Source organism: Agelaius phoeniceus, chromosome 27, assembly GCF_051311805.1.
Source record: "Agelaius phoeniceus isolate bAgePho1 chromosome 27, bAgePho1.hap1, whole genome shotgun sequence".
NCBI classification, from domain to species: domain Eukaryota; kingdom Metazoa; phylum Chordata; class Aves; order Passeriformes; family Icteridae; genus Agelaius; species Agelaius phoeniceus.
Genome location: NC_135291.1, coordinates 5,409,309 through 5,435,805, shown reverse-complemented (window position 1 = coordinate 5,435,805; position 26,497 = coordinate 5,409,309). Strand labels below are relative to the sequence as shown.

Below are 26,497 nucleotides of genomic sequence, written 5' to 3'. Positions count from 1 at the left end.
AAGGAAACACAAGCTCTCCTAGATGCGATAGGTTTTTGGAGAATGCACATTCCCGAGTACAGTCAGACTGTGAGCCCTCTCTACCTGGTCACCTGCAAGAAGAACGATTTCCCCTGGGGCCCTGAGCAGCAACAAGCCTTTGCACAGATCAAGCAGAAGATCACTCATGCTGTAGCCCTTGGCCCAGTCAGGACAGGACCAGAGGTGCAGAACGTGCTCTGTAGCTGGGAACAATGGTGTGTCCTGGAGCCTTTGGCAGAAGATGCCTGGGGAGACTCGAGGCCAACCAACTTCTAGAGCAGAAGTTACAGAAGATCCAAAGCCAACTACACTTCCACAGAGAGGAAAATCTTGGCTGCCTATGAAGGAGTCCAGGCTGCCTCAGAGGTGATTGGCACAAAAGCGCAACTCCTCCTGGCACCCCAACTACCAGTACTGGGGTGAATGTTTAAAGGAAAGGTTCCCACCTCCCACCACACCACTGACACCACATGGAGTAAATGGATTGCTCTCATCACACAGTGCGCCCATATTGGAAACTGAATCACCCTGGGATTTTGGCAATAATTACAAACTGGCCAGAAGGTGAGAACTTTGGTCTCACTGATGAAGAGGAACAAGAACCAGTGACGTGCTGAAGAAGCTCCTCCCTATGACCAACTGCCCCCAGAGGAAACGCGCTACGCTCTTTTCACTGACGGTTCCTGTTGCATCGTAGGGATGAACTGGAAGTGGAAAGCAGCCGTATGGAGCCCCACACGACAGGTTGCAGAGGCCACTGAAGGAGAAGGTGGATCAAGTCAACTTGCTGAACTCAAAGCTGTTCAGCTGGCCCTGGACATTGCTGAAAGAGAGAAGTGGCCAAAGCTCTACCTCTACACTGATTCATGGATGGTAGCCAATGCTCTGTGGGGATGGCTGGAGAGGTGGAAAGAGTCCAACTGGCAGCGTAGAGGAAAACCAATTTGGGCTGCTGATGAGTGGAAAGACATTGCTACCAGGGTAGGGAGGCTACCTGTGAAAGTCCACCATGTAGATGCTCATGTTCCCAAGAGTAGAGCTAATGAGGAACACTGAAACAATGAGCAGGTAGACCAGGCTGCAAAAATAGAGGTGTCGAAGATAGACTTAGATTGGCAACATAAGGGGGAGTTGTTCCTAGCTCAATGGGCCCATGATGCCTCAGACCATCAGGGCAGAGATGCCACCTATAAGTGGGCACAAGACTGAGGGGTGGATTTAACCATGGACAGTATTTCACAGGTTATCCATGACTGTGAGACGTGTGCTGCCCTCAAGCAGGCCAAGCGAGTGAAGCCCCTATGGTATGGTGGGCGGTGGTCCAAGTACAAGTATGGGGAGGCCTGGCAGATTGACTCCATCCCACTGCCCCAGACACGCCAGGGCAAGCGCTACCTGCTGACCATGGTGGAAGCCACGACTGGATGGTTGGAAACCTACCCTGTGTCTCATGCTAATGCCTGGAACACCATCCTGGGCCTTGAAAACCAGGTCCTTTGGAGGCATGGTAGCCCTGAGAGGATTGAGTCAGACAACGGGACCCATTTCAAGAATGGCTTTAACACCTGGGCCAGGGAACATAGTATTGCATGGATATACCATATCCTCTATCATGCACCAACTGCTGGGAAAGTTGATGGGTGCAATGGACTACTTAAAACTACCCTTAAGGCACTCAGTGGGGGGACTTTTAGAAATTGGGAAATGAACTTAGCAAAAGCCACCTGGATGGTCAACACCGGAGGGTCCATAAATCGAGCTGGTCCTGCCCAGTCTGAACCCCTGCACACAGTGGAGGGAGATAAAGTTCCTGTGGTACATATGAAAGGCATTTTAGGGAAGACTGTTTGGATTAATCCCACCTCAGGCAAAGACAAACCCATCCGTGGAATTGTTTTTGCTCAAGGACCTGGTTACACTTGATGGGTAATGCAGAAAGATGGAGAAAGCCATTGTGGACCACAGGGAAACCTAGTCTTAAGTGAGAACTCTATGTAAGGTTTCATTGTGATGCAGATGGAAATAGAATAAGGGGTGGGTAATGTCCTGCTGCCAAGCAAGATGCTTTCTATTTGCCATCTGAATGGCAGTTGTCTTCTGTTTTCCTTATCTTTTCCACAACCAATCCTCCCTCAGGGGAGACATCTGTTGTTAATAGGCTGTTGCATGTCACTGCATGGCTGATAAGATCTACAGCATCCCACTGGGAGATGCGAGCCCAGAGAGAGGAGCCAAGCATTGCTACCCAGATATAATCTTGAGATTCTGGAACACCAGCATGGCTTTCTCCACTGGATCCCCAGAGGAAACAGCTGCCTCTTCCACTGGATATTCAGAGGAAGACTTCACCCTTTCTACAGGACCACTGCTCCAACAAAACCGTATCTGCTACTCCAGGAGGACTGCAGGCACATTTCCACTTGGACTGCTACCAACACCCTGAACAACAGGATGTCAGGTTGTGTTCTGACTCTGGCAGTGTTGGTTGGATTTACTGCATTGTTTATTTTGTCCTTTTATTTTTTTCCCTAATAAAGAACTCTTATCCCTGCTCCCATATATTTGCCTGCGAGCCCCCTTAATTTCAATTTCTTAACAATTCAGAGGGAGGAGGTTTACATTTTCCATTTCAGGGGAGGCTCCTGCCTTCCTTAAGCAGATACCTGTCTTTCCAAACCAAGACAGGAATATTTTCCAAGGCTGGTCATAAGGAAAACAGGAACCTTTTAGCAGTTCCTGGGAGCAGACAGTGTTTCTGATAAGTTTGGAAAGAGCAAAACCCAGGTGCCGTTTCCAAGGGCAAGACCTAACAAGCATTTCTCAGATCACACTGCAGCCTGGAAAGGAGGAGGGGGCAATGCACCACCACACTGGGATCTCAGGGGTGCCCATGGCCTGGGTGATGCTGCCTGATGTCAGCCACCCACCAAAGCCACTCTGTCCCTGCCTCCCACAGCTGCACAGGGCAGAGAAAATTTAACCAAGAGTTCCTGGGTTGGGATAAGACAGGGAGAGATCCCTCATCAAACACCAAAATGGGCATCACAGGCCCAGCCTGGGCACAGGGAGGGAATTTATTACCAACCAAATCACAGCAGCACAAGGAGAGGGGAAATAAATTTCTCCAACACCTTCCCCCCACCCAACAAGGGTCACCCAGAATGGGCATAACCAGGGCTCTGCCCAACGGGGGTCACTGGGGATCCTCCAATGGGGATCCTCCCATGGAGGATTGTTGTATTGCACTAAAGATGGAGCTGGAACAGCGTATAAAGCTCTTCCTGCAATCAGGGCACTCGCAGGGCCTCTCCCGGAGTGGATGTGGCAGCGTGCCCTTAGGTCGGACCTGTTGCTGAAGCTCTTCTCACACTCCTCACCCTCGTAGGGCTTTTGCCCAGTGGGGATCTGGCGATGATTGAAGAGGGGGGAGCTCGGGGATAGAGGCGAGGCGGGTCGGGCTGGGGCAGCGCTGGGCTCTGGGCCCGACCTGGGCGCCCCCCACGCGCCCCCTCCCCAAACAGCCCCGGCGGGGGACGCAGGTGGGGTCCGGGTGGGGGGCGCTGGGTTCCTGTTTTGGGGTCCCACTCTCCCCTTTTCCCCACTTTCCCACCGTCTCCCACCCCTTCCTCACCTCCCCCCAATCCTCAGCCCCTCCCGCTCGGCCTTTGGGGGGTCCCCTCCTCCTCCCCCTCCATTCCGGTCTCCCCCTTCGCTCCCTTTTCCCCCTTCTCCCGCCCTGTCCCAGCGCCTCCCGACCCCGCTCACCCGAGAGCTCCGCGCCCGCAGCCGGGGGGGCTCCCAGCACCACCAGTGCCACCAGTAGGGCCCCAGCTGCCGCCCCTCGCCCCATGGCCGGGGCCGGGCAGGGAGCAGCAGCCCCAAAGCAGCCGCGCTGCGCTGGCAGCACCAGTCCGGAGCAGGGCGGGCTCGGCAGCGCCGCGCGCTCTCATTGGCTGCCGCCACTTTTGGCGACCCGATCTCAGAGGCTCCGCCACACAACTGATGACTCTTCAACGCCCCGCGTTCTCATTGGCTGCGGCGCGTTTTGGCTGTGTTTTGATTGGCTGAGGCCTTTCCGGGCCGCTGCAGCCCCGGGCTGGGAGTTTTTTGGGGAGGGGGAACCTTGGGGCGCTGGGCGGGTGGGAGCTCAGGTGAGCCCAGCAATGCGTGCCCAGGGGCGCGGGATCTCAGCGGTGCCCGTGGCGAGCGGTGACGCTGGCCCGATGCCAGGCACCCCCAGAGCCGCTCTGTCCCTGCCCCCGCAGCCGCACAGGGACAGAAAATGGAACCGAGGGTTCCTGGCTGGGGACAAGGACCGGGAGAGATCCCTCAGCAAATCCCGCACGGGCACAACAGACCCGGCCTGGGCACACGGAGGGAATTTATTACCAACCAAATCACAGCAGCACAAGGAGAAGGGGAAGAAATCTCTCCAACACCTTCCCCCCACCCAACGGGGATCACCAAGAACAGGGGTCACCAGGGCTCTGCCCAACGGGGATCACTGGGGATCATCCAGCACGGATCCTCCCATGGGGGATGGAGCTGCAGCAGCGCACGAAGCTCTTCCCACATCGGGACACTCGCAGGGCCTCTCCCTGGTGTGCAAGTGCTGGTGAGTGACGACCTCTGAATCCCATTTGAAGCTCTTCTGACATTCCAAGCACTCATACAGGGCCATTCCCCAGTGTGGATCTTGTGGTGCTTGCTCAGGTCAGAGGTCCCACTGAAGCTCTTCCCACATTCCTCACACTCCCAGGGCCTCTCCCCAGGGTGGATGTTCAGGTGTTCCATCAGGGTGGAGCTTTTGGTTGAAACCCTTCCCACATTCCAAGCATTTGTGGGGCTTCTCCCTGCCATGAGGCTTCTCCACCAGCTCTGAGCTCTGGCTGGATCTCCGGCTGCCTTCCTGGCTCAGGGGGGCTCTTTCCTCCCTGCAGCTCCCTGGGCTGGGTTTGCAGCCCCTCCTTGTGCGGAATGTCTGGGGCTTTTCCTCCTCCTCCATCTGGCCACAGCTTGGGAATGACAGACCCTGGTTTGGGGAAACCAAGGTGGGAGCACCTTGGAGTAGAGGCTCCTCCTGGCCAGGTCCATCTCTAGAAGTCAGCAGGAGTCTTGTGTCCATGAAAATCCCCACAATGTCAAGATTCAGCCCAAAAAGCTCTCCCAGGATTTCCCTATCAATCATCTCTCCACTTCTGGTGTTCCAGAGGTTTCCTGATTTCCTTTCCTTGGGATGATAGGGGTCCAATGGTTCCAGGGCTTCTCCATTCTCCGGTGTCCTGCTCAGGGATGATCCAGGGCCTTTTGGGGGTCCATGGGGGCCCTTCTCCCCTGATGCTCTACTTTGAGATCCCAGGGATCCCAGGGGTCCCTCCTCTCCAGGCTCTCCCCCTTTCCAGTCTGCCGGGGTCCCCCAGCTCTGGGATCGCCCCTCTCTGCTCTCCCCACTCTGGGGGTCCCAGGGGTTCCCCTCCTCTGCTCTCCCGGCGGTCCCCAGGACCAATGTCCTCCCCTGCCCATACTGGGCAATGGCCACGTGGGCCCCCAAAGATCCCCCCAAGGGGCTCAGCTTTGGGGTCCTGCAAGATCCAAACCTACACACACAGAGAAAACAAAACCTCCCAGAGACACCAGATGATATTTGGGGTCAATTCCACAATCTACAAGTTCCAAATACCCCCCCAATAAAACACCCTCTCAGGGACTCCTGGATAGATTTGGGACGAGCTCCCCCTCCCCACTGAGCTGCAAGACGAGCTGGGGGCGATGGTCCCGTGGCTGCGGCCACAGGGGGCACTGGAACCTCCTGTTCCTCCTGTTCCTGCTCCTGCTCCTCCTTTTCCTCTCTCCCTCCTCCTCCTCCTCCTTCCTAATCCCACCTCCTCCCCAGTTCCTGCCTTCTGTGTATTTAGAGTGGAGGACCTTGCTTGTTTTTAGAACTAGAACAAAGATCCCAGATGGAACAAGGCTTGCTGCTTTTAGTCAGAACTATCAGTGACTAAAGGTCACGTTTCCTTTGCTTTGGTCCTGTCCTTGTTCTCCTCAGTGTTCAGGCTGGGCTATGGGGTGTCCTTGTTTGCTGCATTTTCCAAGTTCCTCTTGCATCCTTTGGGCCATGGGCTGTGCCCTGGGAGGGTTCTTTGTGCTCCTTTGTGACACAGGAGAACCTTCCAGGCGGTTTCTGCGTGAGCTGCTGCTGGGATGTCACAGGAACAGCGCCACGTCCCCGTGGTGTTCCCGTTGCTGTGGGACACGGAGGCCTCAGTGCCCAGAGTGGCTCTGGGCTCGCTGCCGGAGGATCCTCCTGCCCAAGGCATTCTCAGCAGCCAGCCCAGCCCTGTCCTTCTGTGCTTTCAGGGCTACAGGCTGCAGGCGTGTGCAGCGCAGCCAAAATGATCCAGCACGTGGCTGCTGCAGTTTGCACTCTGTACTCTGTGGCTTATTCGGGGTATTTTTTAACCCACTTGGCACGTAAGTTGAGGTTTTCCCTCGGTGCAGCATCTGTGGCTTTGGGCTTGCTGTGTGCTTTCTGTTCTTCCTCTGGAGCTGAGTTGACTTTGGAATCAAATTGCCATGAAGACACCATTGCTTTGGGAGAGCTCCTGCCAGCAGCTGCAGCTGAAAAAGGGGGTGTCTGCTGCCTGCGGGGTGTGCACAGCATCTGCAATGAGCCCTGGGGGGTTCTGTTCCCTCAAGCAGGGAGTCTGTGCCAGCAGAGCCTGGAACTGCCTCCCTTTGCTGCTCCAGCCAAGAACTGACCCAGCCCAGTATTTTGTGCTTGTTCTCTTGCTTGCTGTGGGAAGGGACTGTGGCTCCTGGAGGGATGCAGTGAAAGCAAAATGCTCTCTTGGGGTTGCCTTGCTCCATGGCATTTCCCACCACTGGCAGTTTTTCTCCTAACAGCATCTGGTTCATGTTCCCTCCCCCATTGCAGGGCACCTCATGTCTGGATTCCAAGCAGCTCCTCCTTCGGTGAGTGGGAAAGGAACCTTTGGTGTTTGGAATTGTGCAGCAAGTTGTGAGCTCGGCATGTGGCAGTCGAGGGCCAGCCTGGGAGGCTGAAGGAAAGGTCCTGTCAGTGTCTTTGCAGCAGCAGCAGCAGCAGCAAAGGGATCCCTGGCAGTTTTCTCCTTTTCTGCTGAAGAGTTTTTGAAGAGCTGCAGGTCTGGTTTTGCAGGCAGAGGATTGCTTGCTGGCTTTAGCCATGGTGGAATATGGAATTCCCAACAATAAGTGGCAATGTCGACTGTAGCCCATTGTTAGTTGGAACAGCTCCAAACCCCATTTCTGCTTAGTGCAGCTGGATGTGCAGCTGAGGATAAATAAGGTGATAACTGAGATAGAACTTCCTGTCCCTCACGCTGCCGTCTGTCCACAGGGCACAGAAGCAGCACCAGCACCTCCTGGGGCTCCCTCTGCTTCCAAAGAGGAGGTCAACAAGGAGGAAGACAGCAGTGAGCTTCCCGCTGCTCTGGGGGACGATGGTGAACTTCCCTCAGTGCTGGGAGATGACAGTGAACTTCCCGCTGCTCTGGGAGACGAGGGCGAACATCCCGCGGGGTGGGAATGCAACGGCGAGGCTCCCGCGGGGTGGGACAAGGACAGGGGACATCTCCCGGCCTGGGACGAGGACGGTGGATGTCCCCTGGTGTGGGACCAGAGTGGCCAAGCTCCCACGGAGTGGGATGAGGACAATGGATATCTCCCAGTGTGGGATGAGGATGGAGGACATCCTGTGGCTTGGGAAGAAGAGACTGAACATCCCCCAGCATGGGAAGTGGACAGCAAACATCCCCTGGCTTGGGAAGAGGATGGCGAACCTCCAGCATTTTGGGAAGAGGATGGAGAAGCTGCAGCATTTTGGGAAGAGGATGGAGAAGCTGCAGCATTTTGGGGAGAGGATGGAGAAGCTCCCTCTGCTTGGGAAGAGGACAATGAACCTCCCTCCGCTGTAGGATCCTGGGCTGAACATTCTGACAGCAGCACAGCCGGGCAGCCAGAGGGGAGAGGGGAGTGGTGCCTGATGCAGCTGAGTACGTCTGCTCTGTTCCTGGGTGCCCGAGCAGGTGCTGTGTGTGTGTCTGGGCATCAGCTGCACCCAGTGTTGCTCTGCAGCTGAATGTCACCGAGCCATTTATTGTCCTTCCCCAGCTGACACCAAGGGGCTCACGGCCCCAGGGAGTGGGGCTGCTTCTGGCTCTGCTGCAAGGCAGGGTCTCACTCTGGGAGGGAGCGTCTTCCACGTGGTTTCTTTCAGGGAACACCGTGAGCGAGGAGGAGCCTGCCGAGAAATACCTGGAACTGGAGCAGATTGGCCAAGGGTAAGTGCATGGCAGCTACTGCTGCACAAGCAGGGCCGGGTGTTGTGCTGGTGCAGGATCAAGTGAGAAGTCAGGAGAGCTCCAAGCACCTTCAGACACTGGGCTACTATCCTGCTGTCTCTCAGTCCTGATCAGAATTGATAACTGTGGTCAGAAGGCGCCGTCAAAGGCCCCTGAGGCTGGCAGTGTCCTGCCTGCAGCAAGGAGCAGGACCTGGAAGATCTTCTGTCCCTGGAACTGGATTGCCTAAAAGAGCAACTCACCATCTGGTGACTGTCAGAAAACAGTTCTCAAGAAGATTTCTTTCAAATATTTTCCTTCAAAAAATATCCACTGGTCAGGGTTATCAACCTAATGGTTTAGAAACAGAAACCAGAGATGAACTAATAAGTGCTCTATTCTAACACAGGTAGCAGACCCCATCCATTCAGTAACAGACACAGAGCTGATGCACTCTGGGGGAAAAAGCATCACCTGCCTGATGGCAGGGCCCTTGTAGAACCTGCAGATCTTAGGCAGGAAATGGAAAAGGATGAAATGCATTCTTTTCCAGTTCTTTAGACACCCATCTCTCACCTCAGGTTTTGAACTAAAGCAATTCAGGGTGGATATTTGGGATTTGCTCCAGGCCAATTCCTTCATGTTGGGTCTCAGTTTTCTCCTGCACACCTTGCATGGCAGAGGGCTGGTGGCTGCTGTGCTGTTGTTGGAAGGGTCGATGCAGCCAGGTGTTTGTGAACGCTGCAGGCAGCAGAGATCTCCTGTCTGGGCTGGCTTTCCCTGCCAGGGCCTAAAGCGCTGCTTCTTTCTTCTCTGCTGTTTTGTCTCCAGGGCTTTTGGAACCGTTTATAAAGGACTCGACAGGGCCACTGGAGGAGAGGTCAGTGCCAACACGCCCAGCACGCCTGGCAGCTCTCCAGGGCTTTCCCCTCTGCTGGGAGCTGTGGCTGCAGCTTTGGGGGCCAGCAGAGCTTTCCTGCCCAGGCTGCTCCTCTGAAGGCAGAGCAGTGTCAGCCTGCAGAGCACAGCTGGGACAGACTTGGTCCTTCTGAAGCGCCAAAGGAATGCAAGGAGGGCAGCGGTGTCTGTCAGAGCAGGACACGCTGGCTTGGCCTTCATATCTAAAAGTGTGAATGCATCAGCTGCTGGAGACTGAGGCCCAATTTATCTTCATCCCAACCTTAGACAGGAACATTATTTAGCTATTCTTAGCTAAACTATAACAATATTATTTCCATCCTGCCTTTTATCTTCAAAGGATACCTCAAGGCCTGATTAGGGAGAGATCCTGCTTGGGCTCAATTTGGGGGTTTTAGTCCTACTTCAGCTGTTCACAGAGAGAGAGGGAGAGAAATGAGAAGACGAATGTCCAGAGCAAAGCTCTCTCCTAATCCTGCAGTTGTGTTTAGGTCTTGTGTCAGTGACAGCCTGTGACAGGGATCACCTGAGCAATGGGTGTGCGTGTCTGCTTTGTTGTGCAATCCCAAAGAGAGCAGTTGCATCTGAAATCATGACCAAATCCCATAGAATTGCTAAGGGGTTCCTGGCTGTTCTGCTTTGTTTTCAGAGAACCAGAATTACCTCCTGCTTGCAAAATGGGTTTGAATAATAATAATAAGAGTGTTGAGGCCATTTGAGAAGACTGTAGGTGCAGAGAATGTTGTTAGAGCTTTGAGGCTGACAGCTGAGGGACCATTTCTGCAGAGCTTGCAAGGCCAAATGTCTCTGGCCATGTGTCCTGTAAGCAGCCCCCAGCTGGCAGAGCAATGGGCTGTGGGAATGGCCCTTGCTGAGCTCTGGTGTCCCATCCCAAGGCAGTTTGGCACAGCCCGGCTCTGTCGCTCCACAAAGACTCGCTCCGTGTTTGCTGTGGCCTCCTGCCACAGACTCCTCCAGTTCAAGGCTGCAATGTCCCTTCAGGTGGCCATCAAGAAAATGAGTCTCAGAGGGCAGAACAGGGAACGAGCTGTGAATGAGATCCTGCTCCTGAAGGACAAGAAGAACCCCAACATTGTCAACTCTTTGGACAGGTGAGTGCTTCAGCTCTGATCCCGAGCCCGGGCCCTGCGTTAACCTTTCCTGGCATCAGGAGTCTGTAGCCTGTTTTGAAAATGCCTGACCCAGCCACATCTTCCCAAAGATGTGGGAGTTCTGCCTGGCAGTTCACTCCCTCCATGTGCTTTTGTTGCTTTGCTTTGGTTTTTCCTTCAAGTTGACCCCGTTTGCTGTGTCTCCCAGCAAGTGCTGATAAACCACAGCAGAAATTATTTCCCTTGGCTTCTTCTTCCCAGCCCTTTTCCATTGCTAAAGATGCCAGTAAGACCAAGTTCTTGTTTCTAGAAATGACTCATTTGCCCATTTTTCACTGGCCGTGCCTGTTTCTGAAGGGACTTTCTGAAAGGTTTTCTGACTGCTTTTGTCCCAAGTGCTGCACGGCCTCCTCCCCTGGATAACCCTGGCAGTTGTGTTGCCTTGTTCTGGAGGGAATGGTGGAACTGATGAGTTCAGAAGCTGAACCAGCTGGGGCCAAGGGTTGTGATTCCATATTGATCTGGGCTGTTGCTAAACTGCATTTTTCACCTGCTTGCCATCCAAAGCCTCTCCTTTCTCACAGGTGTCTCCTTCCCCTTTAGACTGTGCAGATTCCAAGGGCTGTGCAGCCTGGCAGGAATGTCTCTCCATCTGATTCTGTCCTCACTGACAAGTGACCTGGAAACAAAACTCCCCTCCAGGCTTTTCCATGGGGGAATTGAGCTCTGCACTTTAATCTCCATGCCATTGTTTTCCTCTTCCAGCTTCCTTGTGGATGGAGATCTCTGGCTGGTGATGGAATATATGGATGGAGGAACTTTGCAGGACGTTGTCAGACAGACACGCATGGCTGAAGGAGAGATGGCAGCTGTCAGTCGGGAGGTGAGGGATCCTGCTTGTCACTTCCATGGCTGGGACACGATGGTCCTTCCAAACAGGGTGTGAGAACAGGAGTGGCTCCATGCTCAGGGCTTTGTTTCTGAGTTGTTTTCATGAGCTGGAGAAGAAAGAGCCTCTGCAGTGAACAGCCTGCCAGCATCACTGCACTTCTACTCTGTTCTTGTTCTCTCTCCTGCTGTTGTGGTACTCTCTTTCTGGTTTGGATTTGATTTGCTGTTCTCAGCTTTGCCTTGAACCGTTTGCCTGGAGCTTGTGTGCACTGCACTCCTGGCCTGTCACAACAAAGCTGCTGCTGGCAGAATTCTGAGCTGTCCTTTCTGGTGTGATATATTCCAGCCATTGGTTTTTGCCCTCGTGTTTCTTGTTCTCTCTCAGTGTCTGCAGGGCCTGGATTTCCTCCATTCCAACCGGGTGATCCACAGGGATCTGAAGAGCTCCAACATCCTCCTGGGCATGGACGGCTCTGTCAGGCTGGGTGGGTGTTCCTGGCCAGGCACGGCGCTCCCGGGCTGCAGGGCTGGGGCTGCTTCCCAGGGAGGGCCAGAGCCCCACAAGGGCTGCTGGGGGCACTGCCCAGCCCCTGCTGCCAGCTGAGAGTGGCTGCCCCTGCAGAGAGCTCAGGAGAGGAGCAGGGGGCCAGCAGTGCCTTTGCTCTGGCCATGGCCCTTCCAGAGGGGCAGCAGTGGGAATCTAAAGCTCCAAGGGAATCAGTAAAAGCCACTGAAGGAAAGCTGAGGGTTTCTTGAAGGGCCCAGTTCCATCTTTCCTTGGCTACAGCCCTTAGGACTTTTCCAGCTGACTTCACTACTGCATTCTCAGAGTGAGCGTGGGGAATCTTTGTGCTTGGTTTCCTCATTGCAGCTGCCTTTGACAGGGTTTGTTTCTGTCCTCAGCTGATTTTGGCCTCTGCACTCAGCTCAGCCCTGAGCAGGACCAGCGCAGCTCCATGGTGGGCACTGCTCACTGGATGGCCCCAGAAGTTGTGACCAGATCTCCTTATGGCCCCAAGGTGGACATCTGGTCCTTCGGCATTGTGACCATCGAGATGGTGGAAGGAGAACCTCCTTACTTCAGGGAAACGGCGGCCATGGTAAGAGGCAAATTCTCCAGTGGCTGCAGAGGCTGCGAGCACAGGGGGACCCTGCACTGGGAGCAGCAGCTGGAGGTTTCTGCACATGGGAAGGGAATTCCCAGAGGACTTGTGCCTCCACACAGACAAATTTTCTGCAGTCTCCAGCAACAATTTGCTTTGGCCTTTATGTTGTTGCAGCTCTTCTGGCTGTGAGGATGACCTGGAAATATGAAGCAAGTGCATCAGCTCTAATGTTATCTTGCAAGAAAACTCCACACCATCCCCAAATCCCAAACCCAACAAGATTTCTGCAGGAGTTTCTAAAAGACATTTTGCAAGATGATCACCCCCCTGATTCTTCTCACTGGGAAACTTGTCTAAAACCTGAAGATGATGGTTTAACATCCCCATAGTCTAACATATTTCTTTCCTAGTCCAAGCTACTTTTTCTGTGTCACCAAGCCTGAGCTTTCAGCATCACAAACCTCCTGTTTCTTGCCTGGCAGTTTCTGGGATGGGGCATCAGGAATGCATTTACTTGAGTGTCAGTGGCACTGCAGAGATGCACTTGATGGAAGAATCCTCTGAAATAACACAGGCAGACCACAGTGACTCTGGAAAATGGCCTGTAAAGCTGGTGTCCATATTTGGAGAAGCAAAATGGGCTATTTCTGATGGAGGTTCCTACTAACAAAGCCGGCCAATGAAACTGGCTCTCAAGGCGAGATCATTTGGATGTTGCAGTGGCTGTGGCAGCCCCAGGGTTTGGGTTCTTTGGTTGGCATAGCAAAATGAGCTCTGAGCAGCATCTCTGGCAGGGAGGAAAGTGGCCCTGGAGCTGGGGCTGAGGCCCCGGGGTGGATGTGAGCCCGTGTGGGTGTGAAGGGAGCTGGCAGAGCGCTGAGTTTGCTTTCCCTGCAGGCTCGCGCTCTGATCCGGCAGAACGGGACCCCGCAGCTGCAGGAGCCCCGGCGCCTGTCGGCTCTGCTGCGGGACTTCGTCGAGTGCAGCCTGGAGCCGGACGAGGAGCGGCGCTGGGCTGCCCAGGAGCTGCTGCAGGTGAGAGCCAAGGGCTGCAGGGGAAGCAGCAGCGCCAGGGAGGGATTTTCTTGTGGGGCCCCCTCCGATAGTCTCCAGTCTCGCTGCGTTCCACGCGCAGAGCGAGCAGAATCCTCGCCTGCTGTGGCCTGGCAGGCTCCTTTCGAGCTCATCTGGACCTGGTGCCCCACAGCAAGCAGGGACATTTTCAAGCAGCTCAGGGGCCTCAGAGCCCTGCCTGACCTGAGCTTGGATGTTTCCAGGCAGGAGGCACCTCCCACATCTCTGGGCACCTCCTGTCAGTGTTTCCCCACTCTCCTGGTTAAAAAATTCTTCCTTAGATCTAATCTGAGCCTGCTTCCCTCGATTTTCAAACCATTTCCCTTTGCCCTGTTGCAACAGAGCCTGTGAGGAACTTGACTCGGGAAAGTAACCGTTCATTTCTTTATTTTTTATCCTTTGGACAGCACCCATTTTTATCATCAGCCAAGCCTCTCTCCAGCCTGACACCTCTGATCACTGCAGCAAAGCAACTGAGGGAGCAGCGGAGGATATGAAGTTCTTGAGAACAGCTTCTTCTTACAGTAGTTAGGACAACTAGTTAGTCATGGTAGTTAGCACTGGTAGTTAGGATAGTTAGCACTGCTAGTTAGTTATGGTAGTTAGAGCAGCCTGTTTGTTATGAAAGTTTTATGAATAAAAACACTCTTAAACCTCAACTCCCTTGACGTGTCCCTTCCCTCTCCCGCTGTGACTCAGCTGCACGGAGCAATGTGAGGGGAGAGCGGGCCCAGCCTGGCCCAGAGCTGAGCCCCAGCAGAGCCCTGGCAGAGCCCAGAGCAGCCTGGGCACCTGCAGAGTCAGCCTGGAAGGAGGCGCTTGGAGCCTTCTCGGCTGCACCCGGCTCTTGGTTACAAACTGTGTGTGCTGGAAAATGCCACCGGCTCTGCAGGAGGGCAGAAGGGGCCCGGGGAAGGCCCAGGTGCTCCATGCAAGGGAAAAACCTGCCCTGGGTTTGTTATAAATAACTAGGTAGTGCTGGCTTTTGCTATTATGTATTGACTTCTGCAAAATATTCTTAATCACAACGAGTTTGATATAGTACAGTTTGTAATCACTTTTAACTGCTTTTGCTATAGTACAATTTGTCAACTTTTTGTGGCCAATGCCCTGTCCCCTGTGTAGCTCATATCCTCAGAACATCATTTATGGATGATATTTTAGTTTGTGGATAGTGTGAAAAACATACATTATAGTTTTGGCTTTTGCAAAATATTGAAGTGGATGCCATGTGTTGTACATTAGAATGTTAACTTTTGCAGATGTAGCCGTAGTTGTGAAATAAGAACTAATGCTTTTATTTTTGTAAATAATTGACAATAATAACTCAGACATGTTTGTGAAATAGCTAATGTTGGTTTAAAGTACTTGAGGAAGTAGCTAAAACCGTCTGCATGGTCAGATAACATCTAAGGAAAGGATGTGATGAGGACCCCTGCCACTGACCCTTCCACTGTCAATAACTGTCACCTGCTGAAACCACAGAACAGGGCCCCTTGTGAGGCAGTGACACACAACCCTCAAAACAGCAATCCACGATTCCTGCACGTGCTCTAAAAAGGCAAGTTGGGGGTCAAACCAACCTAAAGAATTCCTGGAACATGTAAATGTGTTCAAAGAAATGTTTGAATATGTATAATCATTATGAATATGTATTTGAACAATACAATGGAAAAAGTAGACAAGAAGAGTTGCTGTGGTTAACCGGTGTGCCTCTGGCCATTGCCAACACCCAGCGCTGTTACTGATTTGTCCCTTATTATTCCTTATTAAACTTTTAAAAATTCTAAAGAGTGAGGTTCCTTTATCACAAAACCCAAGGTGCTCACCCCTTGTTGCTCTCCTAAGCCAGATTTGTCAATCCTAAATTTTGTCTGGGCGGCAGAGGAGGAGGCTGCAAGGAAAAGAAAGATGTACTGGTGTGGAGGCCCAGGACTCTACCATCAGAGTCTCAATTCCACAGCTGTGGAGGACTGAGAAGAATAGATTTCAAGGTTATGGTGAGAAGCTTGCTTCTCCCACAGATCTTTGCTCAGGCACATGCTGATTTATGGAAAGTTATGTTACCCCATTGGACCATTGGCCTAATTACCCTAGTTCACCCCCTGTTACCCATCTCTGGTATGGGTAGTCCCTAGAATGTTCTCCCTCTGTCCCTCCATTGGCCCCAGTTTACTGCATTCCTCTGCCCGTTTCCCTATTAGCTGACCCGACCCTTAACCCCTCCTTTGCACCATTTTCCCCCATATCCATTGGACCCTGACCCTCAGCTCCACCCTCACTACCCCATACAAAAACCCCCTGTGCCCTCAGCTTGCACCCTGTCTTTGTCCCTGGACCCTGTTCAGCTCTGTCCCCTGTTCCTGTACCAATAAACCCAGTTTGCTGAGATCATACCCAGACCCATCCTGCCGACTTTGTCAGCTTTATAAAGCAGCCGTGAGCTCCGGGCTCCTGAGTGCCGGACGCTCCAAGGGCCTCGGCAGCGCCAGGACGCTCCAGACTGGGACAGCCAGGCAGGACAGGAGGAATCACTGCCCCTTTCCCCTCCCTGCTGCTCCATCTCCCAGCCCAGCATTGCTGCAGGACAGCCTCACTGCCAACGCCATCCTGCCAGGGATGGACTGGGGGGATCTCCTTCCCCTTCCCTCTGGCATGGAGGCAAATCCCATCTTCTCCTTGTCCACCCTCCTTCTTCTCCTCATTCTGTCCTACATCCATCTATGTTCCTTTTCCATCTCCTTCCTCCCTTGTTCCTTCTTCCTTCCTCTCCTCCTGCCTTTTCCCTTCTCCCAGTCTCTTCCTCTCCTTGTCCTTCCTCCCCCAGGCACTGAGCTGTGGACAGAGACCTGGGAGAATAAATCCTTGCCACAGAACCCCGTGGAGAGGCCATTTGGAATGGCTCCACAGGGCAGGAATCCAATGGGGAGAAAAAGCCCCAGAGACCCACACGAGGAGGGGCTGCAAACCCAGACTGGGGAGCTGTGAGGAGGTAAAAGCCTCCCTGTGCCGGGAAGGGTGTGGGGAATGTGAGAAGAGTTTCGGTCTCAGCCTATTCCTGGTGCCTCCAAAAACGGCGGTGCCCGATGCAGAGATCCCCCTGCAGATCCATGGGGATGCAGAGATCCCCCTGCAGCCCCCAGAGCAGCCACGCTGGAGCACGGGGATGCCTGAGAGGAGGCTGTGACCCCGTGGCCAGAGGGGCCCCGCTGGAGCAGCCTGTCCTGGCAGGACTGACCCCGGGGCACAGTGACCCACGCTGCAGCACTTGGAGGGGGGCTGTGCCCCGTGGGATGGACTCAGCTTGGAGAAGTTCCTGGAGAAGTCTCCGGTGGGAGAGAGCCCAGGGTGCAGCAGGGGAACGACTCCCGTCCCTGAGCAGAGGGAGAAGCCCCGGGGCATGAAGTGAGCACGGCCCCATTCCCTGTCTCCGGCACTGCCGGGGTAGGAGGTGCAGCTGGAAGGAGGGAGGCGTGGGGGAAGGCTGGATTTAAGGCTCTTCACTTACTTCTCATTATCCTGCTCTGAGTTTTTGGAGTTCTCTGTCAGAAATCTCTCCCCTCCCCCACTCATCCACAGGGGTTTGGGGCGGTTTTCACTATTTGAGGGAAATCAAAGCGATGCACTGATGCTCCTAATTAGGGGTAGGAGAAGTGAGGCTCCTGGCCTCCCGCTGAGCCGGAGCCACCGGAGCCGCAGTGCCGGGAAAGCCGCGGCGGGAGGTGCGGAGAAGTTTGTTCGTGTTTTCAGCTCAATCCCCCTCGGGCCCGGGCCCGTTCCAGGGCTGTTCCCCATCTCCGGCTCTGCCCTCACGCAGCCCGGGGGGCCCTGAGAGCGCGGGGCGAGGCTATGCCGTGTGCAGAGCCGCCCCTGACTGCGATTGGGCGATGGTGCCGTCAGTCGTGGGTCTGGCGCGCTGATTGGTGGGAGCGGGGCGGGGCAGGGCCCCGGTGGCGGCCTGAGGGCGGCCGTGGCTCGGCAGCGGCGCCATTGGCGGAGCGTCTGTGCGGGCCCGGGAGCGGCGGCAGCGGCCGGAGCGCGGTGAGGCGGCGGCGGAGCTGGGAGGCGGCCGCAGCGCAGGTGGGAGGCGCGCTGGGTTGTGCGGGGGCTCGGGGCTCGCTGCGGGCCTCGGGGGCGGCAGGGGGCTCAGGCGGGTTCGTTGTGCCGTGTCCGGCCCGTGTTGCCGCTGGCGTGAGGGCGCTGCGGGAGCGGCTGCCCGCGGTCTCCTTGCGGCCGCTGCCTCGGCAGGAGCCGCTGCCGGAGCAGCGCTGGCTCGGCCCGGTTCCTGTGGCTGGGACAGAGGCGGCTGCCCCGTGCCCGGAGCTGTGCGGGGAAATTGACGTGGCCGGAGGTTTCTGTGCCCCGAGGAGACAGAGGAGTCCTGTACAAGTGACTTTATTGCTGAGCAGAGGGAGAGGCCGTGGGGCATTTGCCGTGCGCTCTCTGCCATTGTTGTAGTTCGCAGCCTCCTTTTTATCTTCATTTTCCCGGCCGATTCTCTCTCTCCCTTTGCCCACTGGCTGAGGTACTTGGAAGGTTCAGGCCTCCCGTTCCGCCAACTGCATGTCCTCGTTAATGTGCACCCCCACTTTTGTAGAACAGCCGATATTCACGGCTCTGTTAAGTCTTTGTTCTTTTCCTCGAAGTTCAGGAATTTAGAGGAATTTTGAACAGCAGTCCGTGTCAGTTTGTTCTATTGTCTGAAACTGATGGTTTTTCCCATTACTTCCTTCTCTACAAGTCCCTGGTCCTATCTCCAAGCAGATTGACTCATTGACTCTGTTTTTTTTCTTACTGAGTCTTGTTTGGTTTTGGAATTATTCTCAGTGCCCTCATTCCCTGTCCTTCTGTAGCCGTTTCTGGATCAGGAGGCCTGGCTGCCACCTGCATCCCCTCGCTCACCTGCTGGATGAGCTGCATCCACAACATTCTCCATTTGCTGTTTCCTTTTGCAGCTGTACCAATTTCTGTTGCAGAGTCAGATATCCTCACCATGGGCTCTGCCTTTAGCTGTGCAAATTCCATCAGTGCAAGCTGGTAGAGGGAATCAGCCCAATTCCTGCCCCGGGTAGGAAGACCCAGGTACATTGTCCAGGCTTTGCCCCAGCAGGGTTAATTTGCATTTCTAAAGCTCCTCTCGTGGCTGCCTGGAATAAAGCTTCTCTTCCGGAGCAGCTATGTAGCCCCCCCCACAGAACCTGCTTTTTTAGTTGTTGTTTTTGGTTTTGTTTGTTTTTTATTTATTTGGTTGGTTGTTTTTTTGTTTTGTTATGGTTTTAGGTAGGGGGATGGTTTTTGTTTGTTTTTTAAACAATATTTAAACAAACTATTAACTGTTTCTGAGTTAAATGGTCACCTTTAAAGCAGTTCTAGGTGAACGTTGAAAAACCCATAGCAAAACTTGATTCTCACACTTCTGTCCCAAACCTACCTAACCATATAAAGTAGGATTATTTTGAAAAACGATTCTCATGTTGTATTCTTGTCACTGAAACTGCGGGGGAAACAAAAACCCTCCAACAATATCTTTAGTGTTAGAGAGTCAAGGCATTACTTGGTTTTGGCAAAGATATGCAGCACACATCATTCCATCCACACATAGCCCGAGTGTGCAGAGAAGATGATTCCATGACACGTGAGATTTATTAGTTTTTTCCTAAACTTTATGTAGTCTGAACCAATCTAAATCCACTGGTTTAATGTTCATTGCTTCCAAGTGATGTAGTTTTTAGTATTTGGTTTCATGTTAGATCCGGATTCCTTCCCCTCTGGAGTTAATTAGCTCCACACTCCTGGATTTCCTTCTCAGCCTTTTCCAGACCAGGTGTCTCCAGCTGTGCCGGGGGCAGTGTCTGGGGTAGCTGTTGGTTGCTGTTTGCTGCTGGGCGTTGATGTTTTGTTGCTGGTCGTTATCTCTGTGGGTGTCTTTTGGGCTATTCCCAGTCTGTGGAGATGTTTAGCTCATCTCCATTGAGTGGTGTAACATCCATTAAATAAAAACTTTAAAATTCCTTTCCCCAAGGCAAAGGCAAACCAAGCCTGAGCAGAGAAAGAAGATTTAAAAGAACCAAAATGGGTACATTTTGCAGCAATGCAGTCGCAGTCAGCCCAGAGTGTGGGTGTGAGTGAGCCCCAGAGTGGAATTGTGCCGTGGTGCTCCCCAGCAGCTGTGGCAGTGCAGGCCCAGCCAGCGCTGAAGCTGCAGCAGTGGCAGCAAGGCTTGGCCCCAGTGGCTGGAGGTGCCAGAGGAGGGTGGCCAGGATTTCCGAGGGTTTGAGCAGAGGATCTGTGGGCAGGCCCAGGGGCTTGGCCCGCTGTGGAGCCCTGGCTGCTGCTGCGTTGCCTTCAGGGCAGGCTCAGTGGGGGCTCCCATGGTCCTGCTGCAGGCGGGAAGTGCAAATCTCCGGGGCTTCAGAGCCCTTGAGGCCAGGCTGAGGGGTCCCCCCGTGTTCAGCTGTGCTGGCGGCTGTTTCTGGCCTCAGGGACACTTGGCATGGGCCCCTTGGCCACCAGTGGTGCTGTTTTGCACCCCTTAGGCAGGAGCCGATGTCCTGGCTGGGTGTTGGCAACAGCAAAGTCCCAGGGCAGGCTCTGTGCCAGCCCAGCTTCCTGTGGGAGAGATTTCACAAGAGACAGGATTCTGGCCACAGACTGCTTGAAACATACATCCCTTATCTCCACCCTGCACAAGGTGGAGAATTTCAAGGCTAAGGAATTCCAGACATCAGTTCCAAGGGAGATAATTGAATATCTGCCCTGGGTTTGGTTCTTCTTCTTGCCATAGCCAATGGCAAAAGCTGTACCCACGGCATCTTGGTTTCTATCACCAGCTTCCAAAAGTGTTTATTTCTCCTGACCTGAGCTCAGGGGGTGCCAGGGGTTATGGAGGTCCCATTGTATTCCTAAAGCTGCCATAACCCTCTGAAGGATCTTTCGAGTAAAATGAGTTCTTCTTTCTGAGTCTATTGCTTCCACAATCCCTTCTCTATGAATTGTTTTAGAAATACCTTAATAAGTGATGCAGTGCTTGCTGAAGCAGTCAGAATTGCTTTTGCCGCCCTGTTAGGTGCCATGGTGTCAGCAGAAGATATTGAAGCCTTCCTGCCCAGGGCATTTCAGTGCCAGGCTCTTACAAGCACCCAGAGCTCCTTGGGTTGAGCTGAGCATGGGCCGGTGACCTGCGCTTTGTCTGATTCCCCTTCCTTAATAACAGCCTGTCTTGTAGCTCTTTTCCCTTCTGCTGCCCTTGCAGAGCCATCCAGAAACACATTTTCTCCCTCAGTCCAGGGATTGCCTCATCAATCTCTCTCAGCCTGGGTCTGGAGCTCTGTCCCTTGAATGCAGTCTTGGGTGTCTCGGTTCCTCTGCGAGCCTCTCAGGAACCCTCGGCCAGTCCCGAGTCGGCAGACACCGGGGGGGGCAGCCCCGACATAGCCGACAGCGGGCAGACACTCTCTGTGCCCCGAGGGTACTGAGGGTACCTGGACTGGTCGCCTTTGCAGCACAAGAGACACCAGAGACAGCACAAGAGACACCAGAGACAGCGGTAGAAGATAAAGGGCCGACTCTTAGCAGGGGTTAATCCAAGGTTTTATTAGGAGTCCCAAAGGAGCTCCTGCACCTCAGGCGGCCTCCTGTCGAGAGCCCGGGAGATGTGCCAAGGTCACATTTAAAGGGAGGTGGAAACCAAAAGTAGATAACATTTTACCAACCTATAAGTGACCCTAAGGGATGGATGCTGGGGGATAAACATATAGGACAGCGTATGGGGCAAGGCTGGGGGGGCTGACCCCTGGCCTCTGGCTAATCACTCAACGACCTGGACTGAAACTTCTGGATGGAGGGGATGGGATGCTGAGTGATTGACAGAGAGCCAGGGTGGGGGTTTGGGGATGATCTTATCCCGGGAGAGGGATTACACAGGTAAAGGGAGAGGGGTACAGTTTGGGATAAACCATTTGGGAAAAATATGGGGATACAAAACAAAACTACTTCAAAGTATTACAAAGTATAAAAACGCACTACAACACCTGAGTTTCTTGCCAGCCCCTCTCCAGGCTGTTCAAACAGGAGGCTGGGTTAAACCCTTGCCCTGTCCTCAGTTCTGAATCCTCCTGTGCCACTGAACAAGTTTCATACTGTAATAACCGAGCCCTGCTCATCCATTTAGAGGCTCTTTTGGTTGTCAGAGCTTTAACTTGATGCCAGACTTGAACTCTAGGAGTTCCTCCTGTTGTCATCAGTTTTCAGGCCTCAGTTCCTATGAAAGCTGTGGCTGCACAATTCTGCAGACAGATTGAGGCCACTCTGGCCACTGGGTTAAACATTTTAACACAAGAATTCTTCGGCATGGCCCTGTTTAACATCCACCTACAATTCAAATTCTTTCTCCCTGTCTAGGAGGGCCAGGGCAGGAGCCTCAGTTAATCTGCTTTTTAACACTTGAAAATTCTGTGATTCCTCCTTGTGTCCATCCATCCAGTTTCTTGACTGGAGTGTTGTAGGGAGAGATCCCTGGCTCCAAAACCCTGCCTTTAAGAGAGAGTCAGTAATAAGCTGTAAGCCCTTCCTTCCCTCTCTTGGAATAGGGTATTGATTTTAAATCAATACAAGCAACCTCTTGTCCTTGTTGCTTCAAAGTAATTTGGTGAGGCTCCATATCTAATTTTCCCTCTTTCCCTGGGACTGTCCACATTTGTGGGTTCACTTCAGCATAGGCCTTGCCAGACATTTGACACATAAGTACAACATCATAAGCCTCTGTATCACCTTTTACAATATAAAAATCCAGCCACCAAATTCCTTCCCAGTAAATTGCAATCACAGTAGGAAGAAAAAGAAATTAATTTATTTCAAGCGTATCCCCTACATCTCCTCATAGTGGTTGATGAAATCATACCTGCTCATCTTTCCCACTTATTCCCTTAATAATTAAACCATGCCTTTCCTATTTTGCCCGTTAGGTCTAAGATTCAGAGTGGATTGAGAAGCCCCTGTGTCCATCAGGAGAGGCCTCCTCTCAATGCAGACCCACCCTGAATGTTCTCAAGGGCTGCAGTGTGGAGGGTCCCTGGTGTGATGGGAGCTGTGACAGCCCTGCCAATCCATGTCCATCAAGGGGTGGACTTGCTGGTCCTGAGGGTGCTGCTGTCTGTGCTTGCAGTGTCCTTGTGCCCTGCAGCTGGAGCCCTGATTCCTTGCCAGGGGCTGTTTGGGTGGGCTGTCCCCTGCCGAGGAGGGCAATGCCTCTGCCGGGTGCTTGTGGCCGAGCCCGTGCCCTGGGTGCTGGGGCCCCCTTGGGCCCTGGGGTTGATCCCTCAGGGGCTGTAGGAACTCTGCCCTGGCCTTTGCCTTCAGCTTGGCCTTTTTCTGCTTCCTTCTTGCATTCACCTGCTGTGCCTTTGTGCCCAAGTGCTGCAGGGCCTTCTTCTGCCCCTCCTGCAGCCCCCCTCAGTGCCTGTGGGTGCTCATCCTCTGAGAGCTGCTGAGCTTTCTGCAAAATCATTCGTTTCTGTGGTGATCCCAAGAAAAGAAAAGAAAAGAAAATCTCAGTCCTTCCATGTATAATCCACATTTCCCAGGTGTTCCTTGCTCCTCATCCGTGTGCTCAGGGTGCCCTCCCCAGCCCGTATCCCAGAGCCGGTCCCTGTCCTGCCGCAGTGTCCAAAGGCGCCCCCCGGCGGGCAGGGCCGGCAGCTCCACGGGGCCGGGCAGCGGCCGGGGCGTCCCGCAGCCTCCTGGGGGCCGGGGGCCACTGCCGGCCCTGCCCGGGGCTGGTGGGGTCAGGCAGCGCCCGGCGCTGAGCCCCGGCTGCCCCACAGCCCCGGCCCGGCCCCGCAGCTCCCCCCAGGCCCCCAGCCCGTGCTCCCGGTCCCGCACCTCTGCGCCCGGTGCTGCCGCTGCCCCCCACAGAGAAACCCCCTGAAACCCTGACCTCCTTGTTTTCCTCTCCTGGAAACCGGGGATACAAATGATCAGCTGGCAAATGTTGAGGATAAGACCCTGCTGAAAAACATCCCAGTCCTCAGTATTTTTCTCTTCCTCCCCTTTTCTTTTTCTCACCACATAGATTCCTCCTGCTGCTTCCTGCCTTAACCATATTCCTGCACACTCCCCTTCACCCAGTCTCTTCCCAGCACACCAATGCCATCCATCCCCTGTTGTCCAAATCCCTTCTCCACTTCTCTTATTGCCCCCCTGGGTGTCCAAGTCCTTAATTGCCTCTGAGGGAGTGTGCAATCTACCTCAACCTTCTCCCAAGGGACCCTTCAGAGATATTTTGGGATCATCATCCCTTTGGCACAGGACCCCTTCCTGGCTTTCCCTTTTCTGTCTCCATGGGTACCCTGCCGTGCTCACTCCCCAAAGATCCCAGTGCACTCACTGATGAGATTTTCAGTGCTCTCTCCCTGCTGACTCTTCACAGCCCCCCCTGATGTGCCCCTCGTCTGTCTCCTGGTCACTCTCAGGTACCCAATCAGTCCCCGGTGCTGCCGCCCCCAAGGGGCCTGATCACCCAAACTGGGTGAGGCACCTTCAGCTGCACTCACTGCCCGCTGCCCCGGACGGTGGCTAGAATTCCGGACGAGTCCCAAGGTGTGTGGAAAAATTGACGTCACCAGAGGATTCTGTCCACAAAGCAGACAGAGGAGTCCTGTAAAAGTAATTTCATTCCTAAAGAAAGGGAGAGGCCATGGGACATTTCCTACAGGGTCTCTCCAGTTGTTGGACACAGCCTCCTGTTCATCCTAATTTTCCCAGCTGCATCTCCCTCTTCCTTTCCGCATTGGGTAGTGTACTTGAGAGGAAGAGACTTCCCAATCCACTTACTACATATCCCCTTGATATGCTCCCTACTTTTGTGTAGCAACCGATATTCATGGCTCTGTGAAGTCTTTGTTGTTCTTCTTCTCGAAGTTCATGAATATGGCAGGACCTTGGCTGAGCAGCAGTCTGTGTCATCAGTTAACAACATTTTCTTAAACTGATGGCTTCTCCTGTCGCTTCCTTACGTACAAGTTCCTGGGTCTATCTCTCAGCAGATTCACAGCATCTGATTGTAAAGACACTTTCCTCTTCTTCCTTTCATGGGGATCCCGCGTTTGTGGGACATCCCCCCCTGGAGCAGGGTGTCCCCGCCTTGCTGCAGCCCCAGCCCTCAGGCAGCGCTCAGCCAATCAGAGCACGCGGCTCTGATGACTCATCAGTTGCCAGGCAGACCCGCGGATCCCAGCGTTCCCAACCTGCCCCCCCCCCCCCGCCCCCCCCCTCGGCCCCAGCGCCCCACTCGAAGGGAATTTGGGGAGGTGGGAGTGGGGCAGCGCCAAGGCCGGGCCCCCCCGCTCTGTCCTGGCGGGAGCGGCTGCAGTGGGGACCGAATGCGGGCGGGAGCGGCCGGGAGCCCAGCGCTGCCCCAGCCCGACCTGCCCCAGCTCCATCCCTGCCCCTGCCGTGGGATGCTGTGGGTTTGGGGGCAAGAGGGAGCCGGCAGCGGGTGCTGGGCCTGGGGCAGGAGGAGAAGGGAAGGAGAAGCAGGGTTGAGGAACAAAATGGTGAAACCCTGGACGTGGGAGGAAAAGGTGGGATTGTGCAGGAGAAGGAGGAATAGTAGGAGGAAGAGGAGTGTGAGGAAGAGCAGGAACAGAGGAGGAGGAGGAGCAGAAAGAGGTGGCACCACACGGTTCTACTCCTCCCTGTATCTGCAGCCTCCCCCCCAGCCCCAGGAGCTTTGTCTGTATGCAGCAGGTGACCAGGGGAGGGGGAATCCATGATTTTCACAGAGGCTGAATCTTGGGGTTTCTGAGCTTTACTGGGCAAATGTTGGTGCTTTTGTGCTTTGTGAGGGCTGAATCTCTGTATTTTGAAGGAGGTTTTTGCTGAATAATGACGTTTGGGAAGTTTTTGATCTGCATCTTGATGTTTAGAGGATTTTTGTGCTGAATCATGGTGTTTTGGAGGTTCTTTCAGACACAAGATGCCCAATAACTTTCCCAGATGAACTTGGGCATGGAGGTTTTCCCAGTCCAAGCTGCTCTCCTCTTGATTTTTTCTGCAAACCAGGATTTTTAATTCTCAGGGTGTGGCCTGATGGAGGAGGAGGAAAAGCCCCGAATGTACCTCATGAAGAGGGGCTGCAAACCGTACCCAGGGAGTTCTGGGGAGGAAAGAGCCCCTGTGAGCCAGGAATGCATCCTGCGATCCAGCCAGAGCTTGGAGCTGGTGGAGAAGCCTCATGGCAGGGAGAAGCCACACAGGTGCTTGGAATGTGGGAAATGTTTCAGCTGGAGCTCCACCCTGAGGCAGCACCAGGTGATCCACACTGGGGAGAGGCCCTTTGAGTGTGGGGAATGTGGGAGGAGTTTCAGCCACAACTCCATCCTGATCCAACACCAGAGGATCCACACTGGGGAAAAGCCATTTGAGTGTGGGGAATGTGGGAAGAGCTTCAGGCAGAGAGGCCAACTGATACGACACCAGGTGATCCACACTGGGGAAAAGCCCTATGAGTGTGGGGAGTGTGGGATAAGCTTCAGCCAGAAGGGCTACCTGATGCAACACCAGAGGATCCACACTGGAGAAAAGCCCTACAAGTGTGGGGAATGTGGGAGGAGCTTCAGAGGAAGCTCGGCATTGATTCGGCACCAGGTGGTCCACACGGGGGAACGGCCCTACACCTGCTTGGAATGTGGGAAGAGCTATGGGTGGAACTCTGACCTGAGAAAACACCAGCGCACCCACTCTGGGGAGAGGCCCTATGAGTGTCCTGAGTGTGGGAAGAGGTTTCACAGGAGCTCCGATCTCCTCAAACATGAGCGGATTCACACAGAGGAGAGGCCCTTCCGCTGCCCCGACTGTGGGAAGGGCTTCAAGGAAAACACCAAACTCACCATCCACCGGCGCATCCACACTGGGGAGAGGCCCTACGAGTGTCCTGAGTGTGGGAAGAGCTTCTCACAGAACTCTCACTTGACAGAACACCAACGGAGGCGCCACTAAGGGAAGTCCTGTGAGTGCCCCACGTGAGGGAAGAGCTTTGTGTGCTGCTCCAGCT

At 54.0% G+C, this 26,497-nt stretch overlaps 2 protein-coding genes across 2 annotated transcripts in view; both read left to right on the top strand.

Moving 5' to 3' along the window:
• LOC143695915 (uncharacterized) overlaps positions 1 to 26,497 on the top strand; it is a 243,196-nt gene that overhangs the window by 141,682 nt on the left and 75,017 nt on the right. Inside the window, 1 exon segment of the mRNA XM_077191112.1 lies at positions 25,701 to 26,432. Coding sequence (XP_077047227.1) covers positions 25,701 to 26,432 — 732 coding nt within the window.
• Positions 43 to 14,089, top strand: LOC143695854 (serine/threonine-protein kinase PAK 3-like). Its single transcript, XM_077191059.1, has 12 exons — positions 43 to 220; positions 6,382 to 6,495; positions 6,959 to 6,996; positions 7,403 to 7,658; positions 8,282 to 8,345; positions 9,177 to 9,225; positions 10,266 to 10,375; positions 11,141 to 11,258; positions 11,652 to 11,751; positions 12,170 to 12,366; positions 13,270 to 13,407; positions 13,854 to 14,089. The coding sequence occupies exons 1-12, from the start codon at positions 43 to 45 to the stop codon at positions 13,941 to 13,943; spliced, it is 1,452 nt and encodes a 483-aa protein (XP_077047174.1). The 3' UTR covers positions 13,944 to 14,089.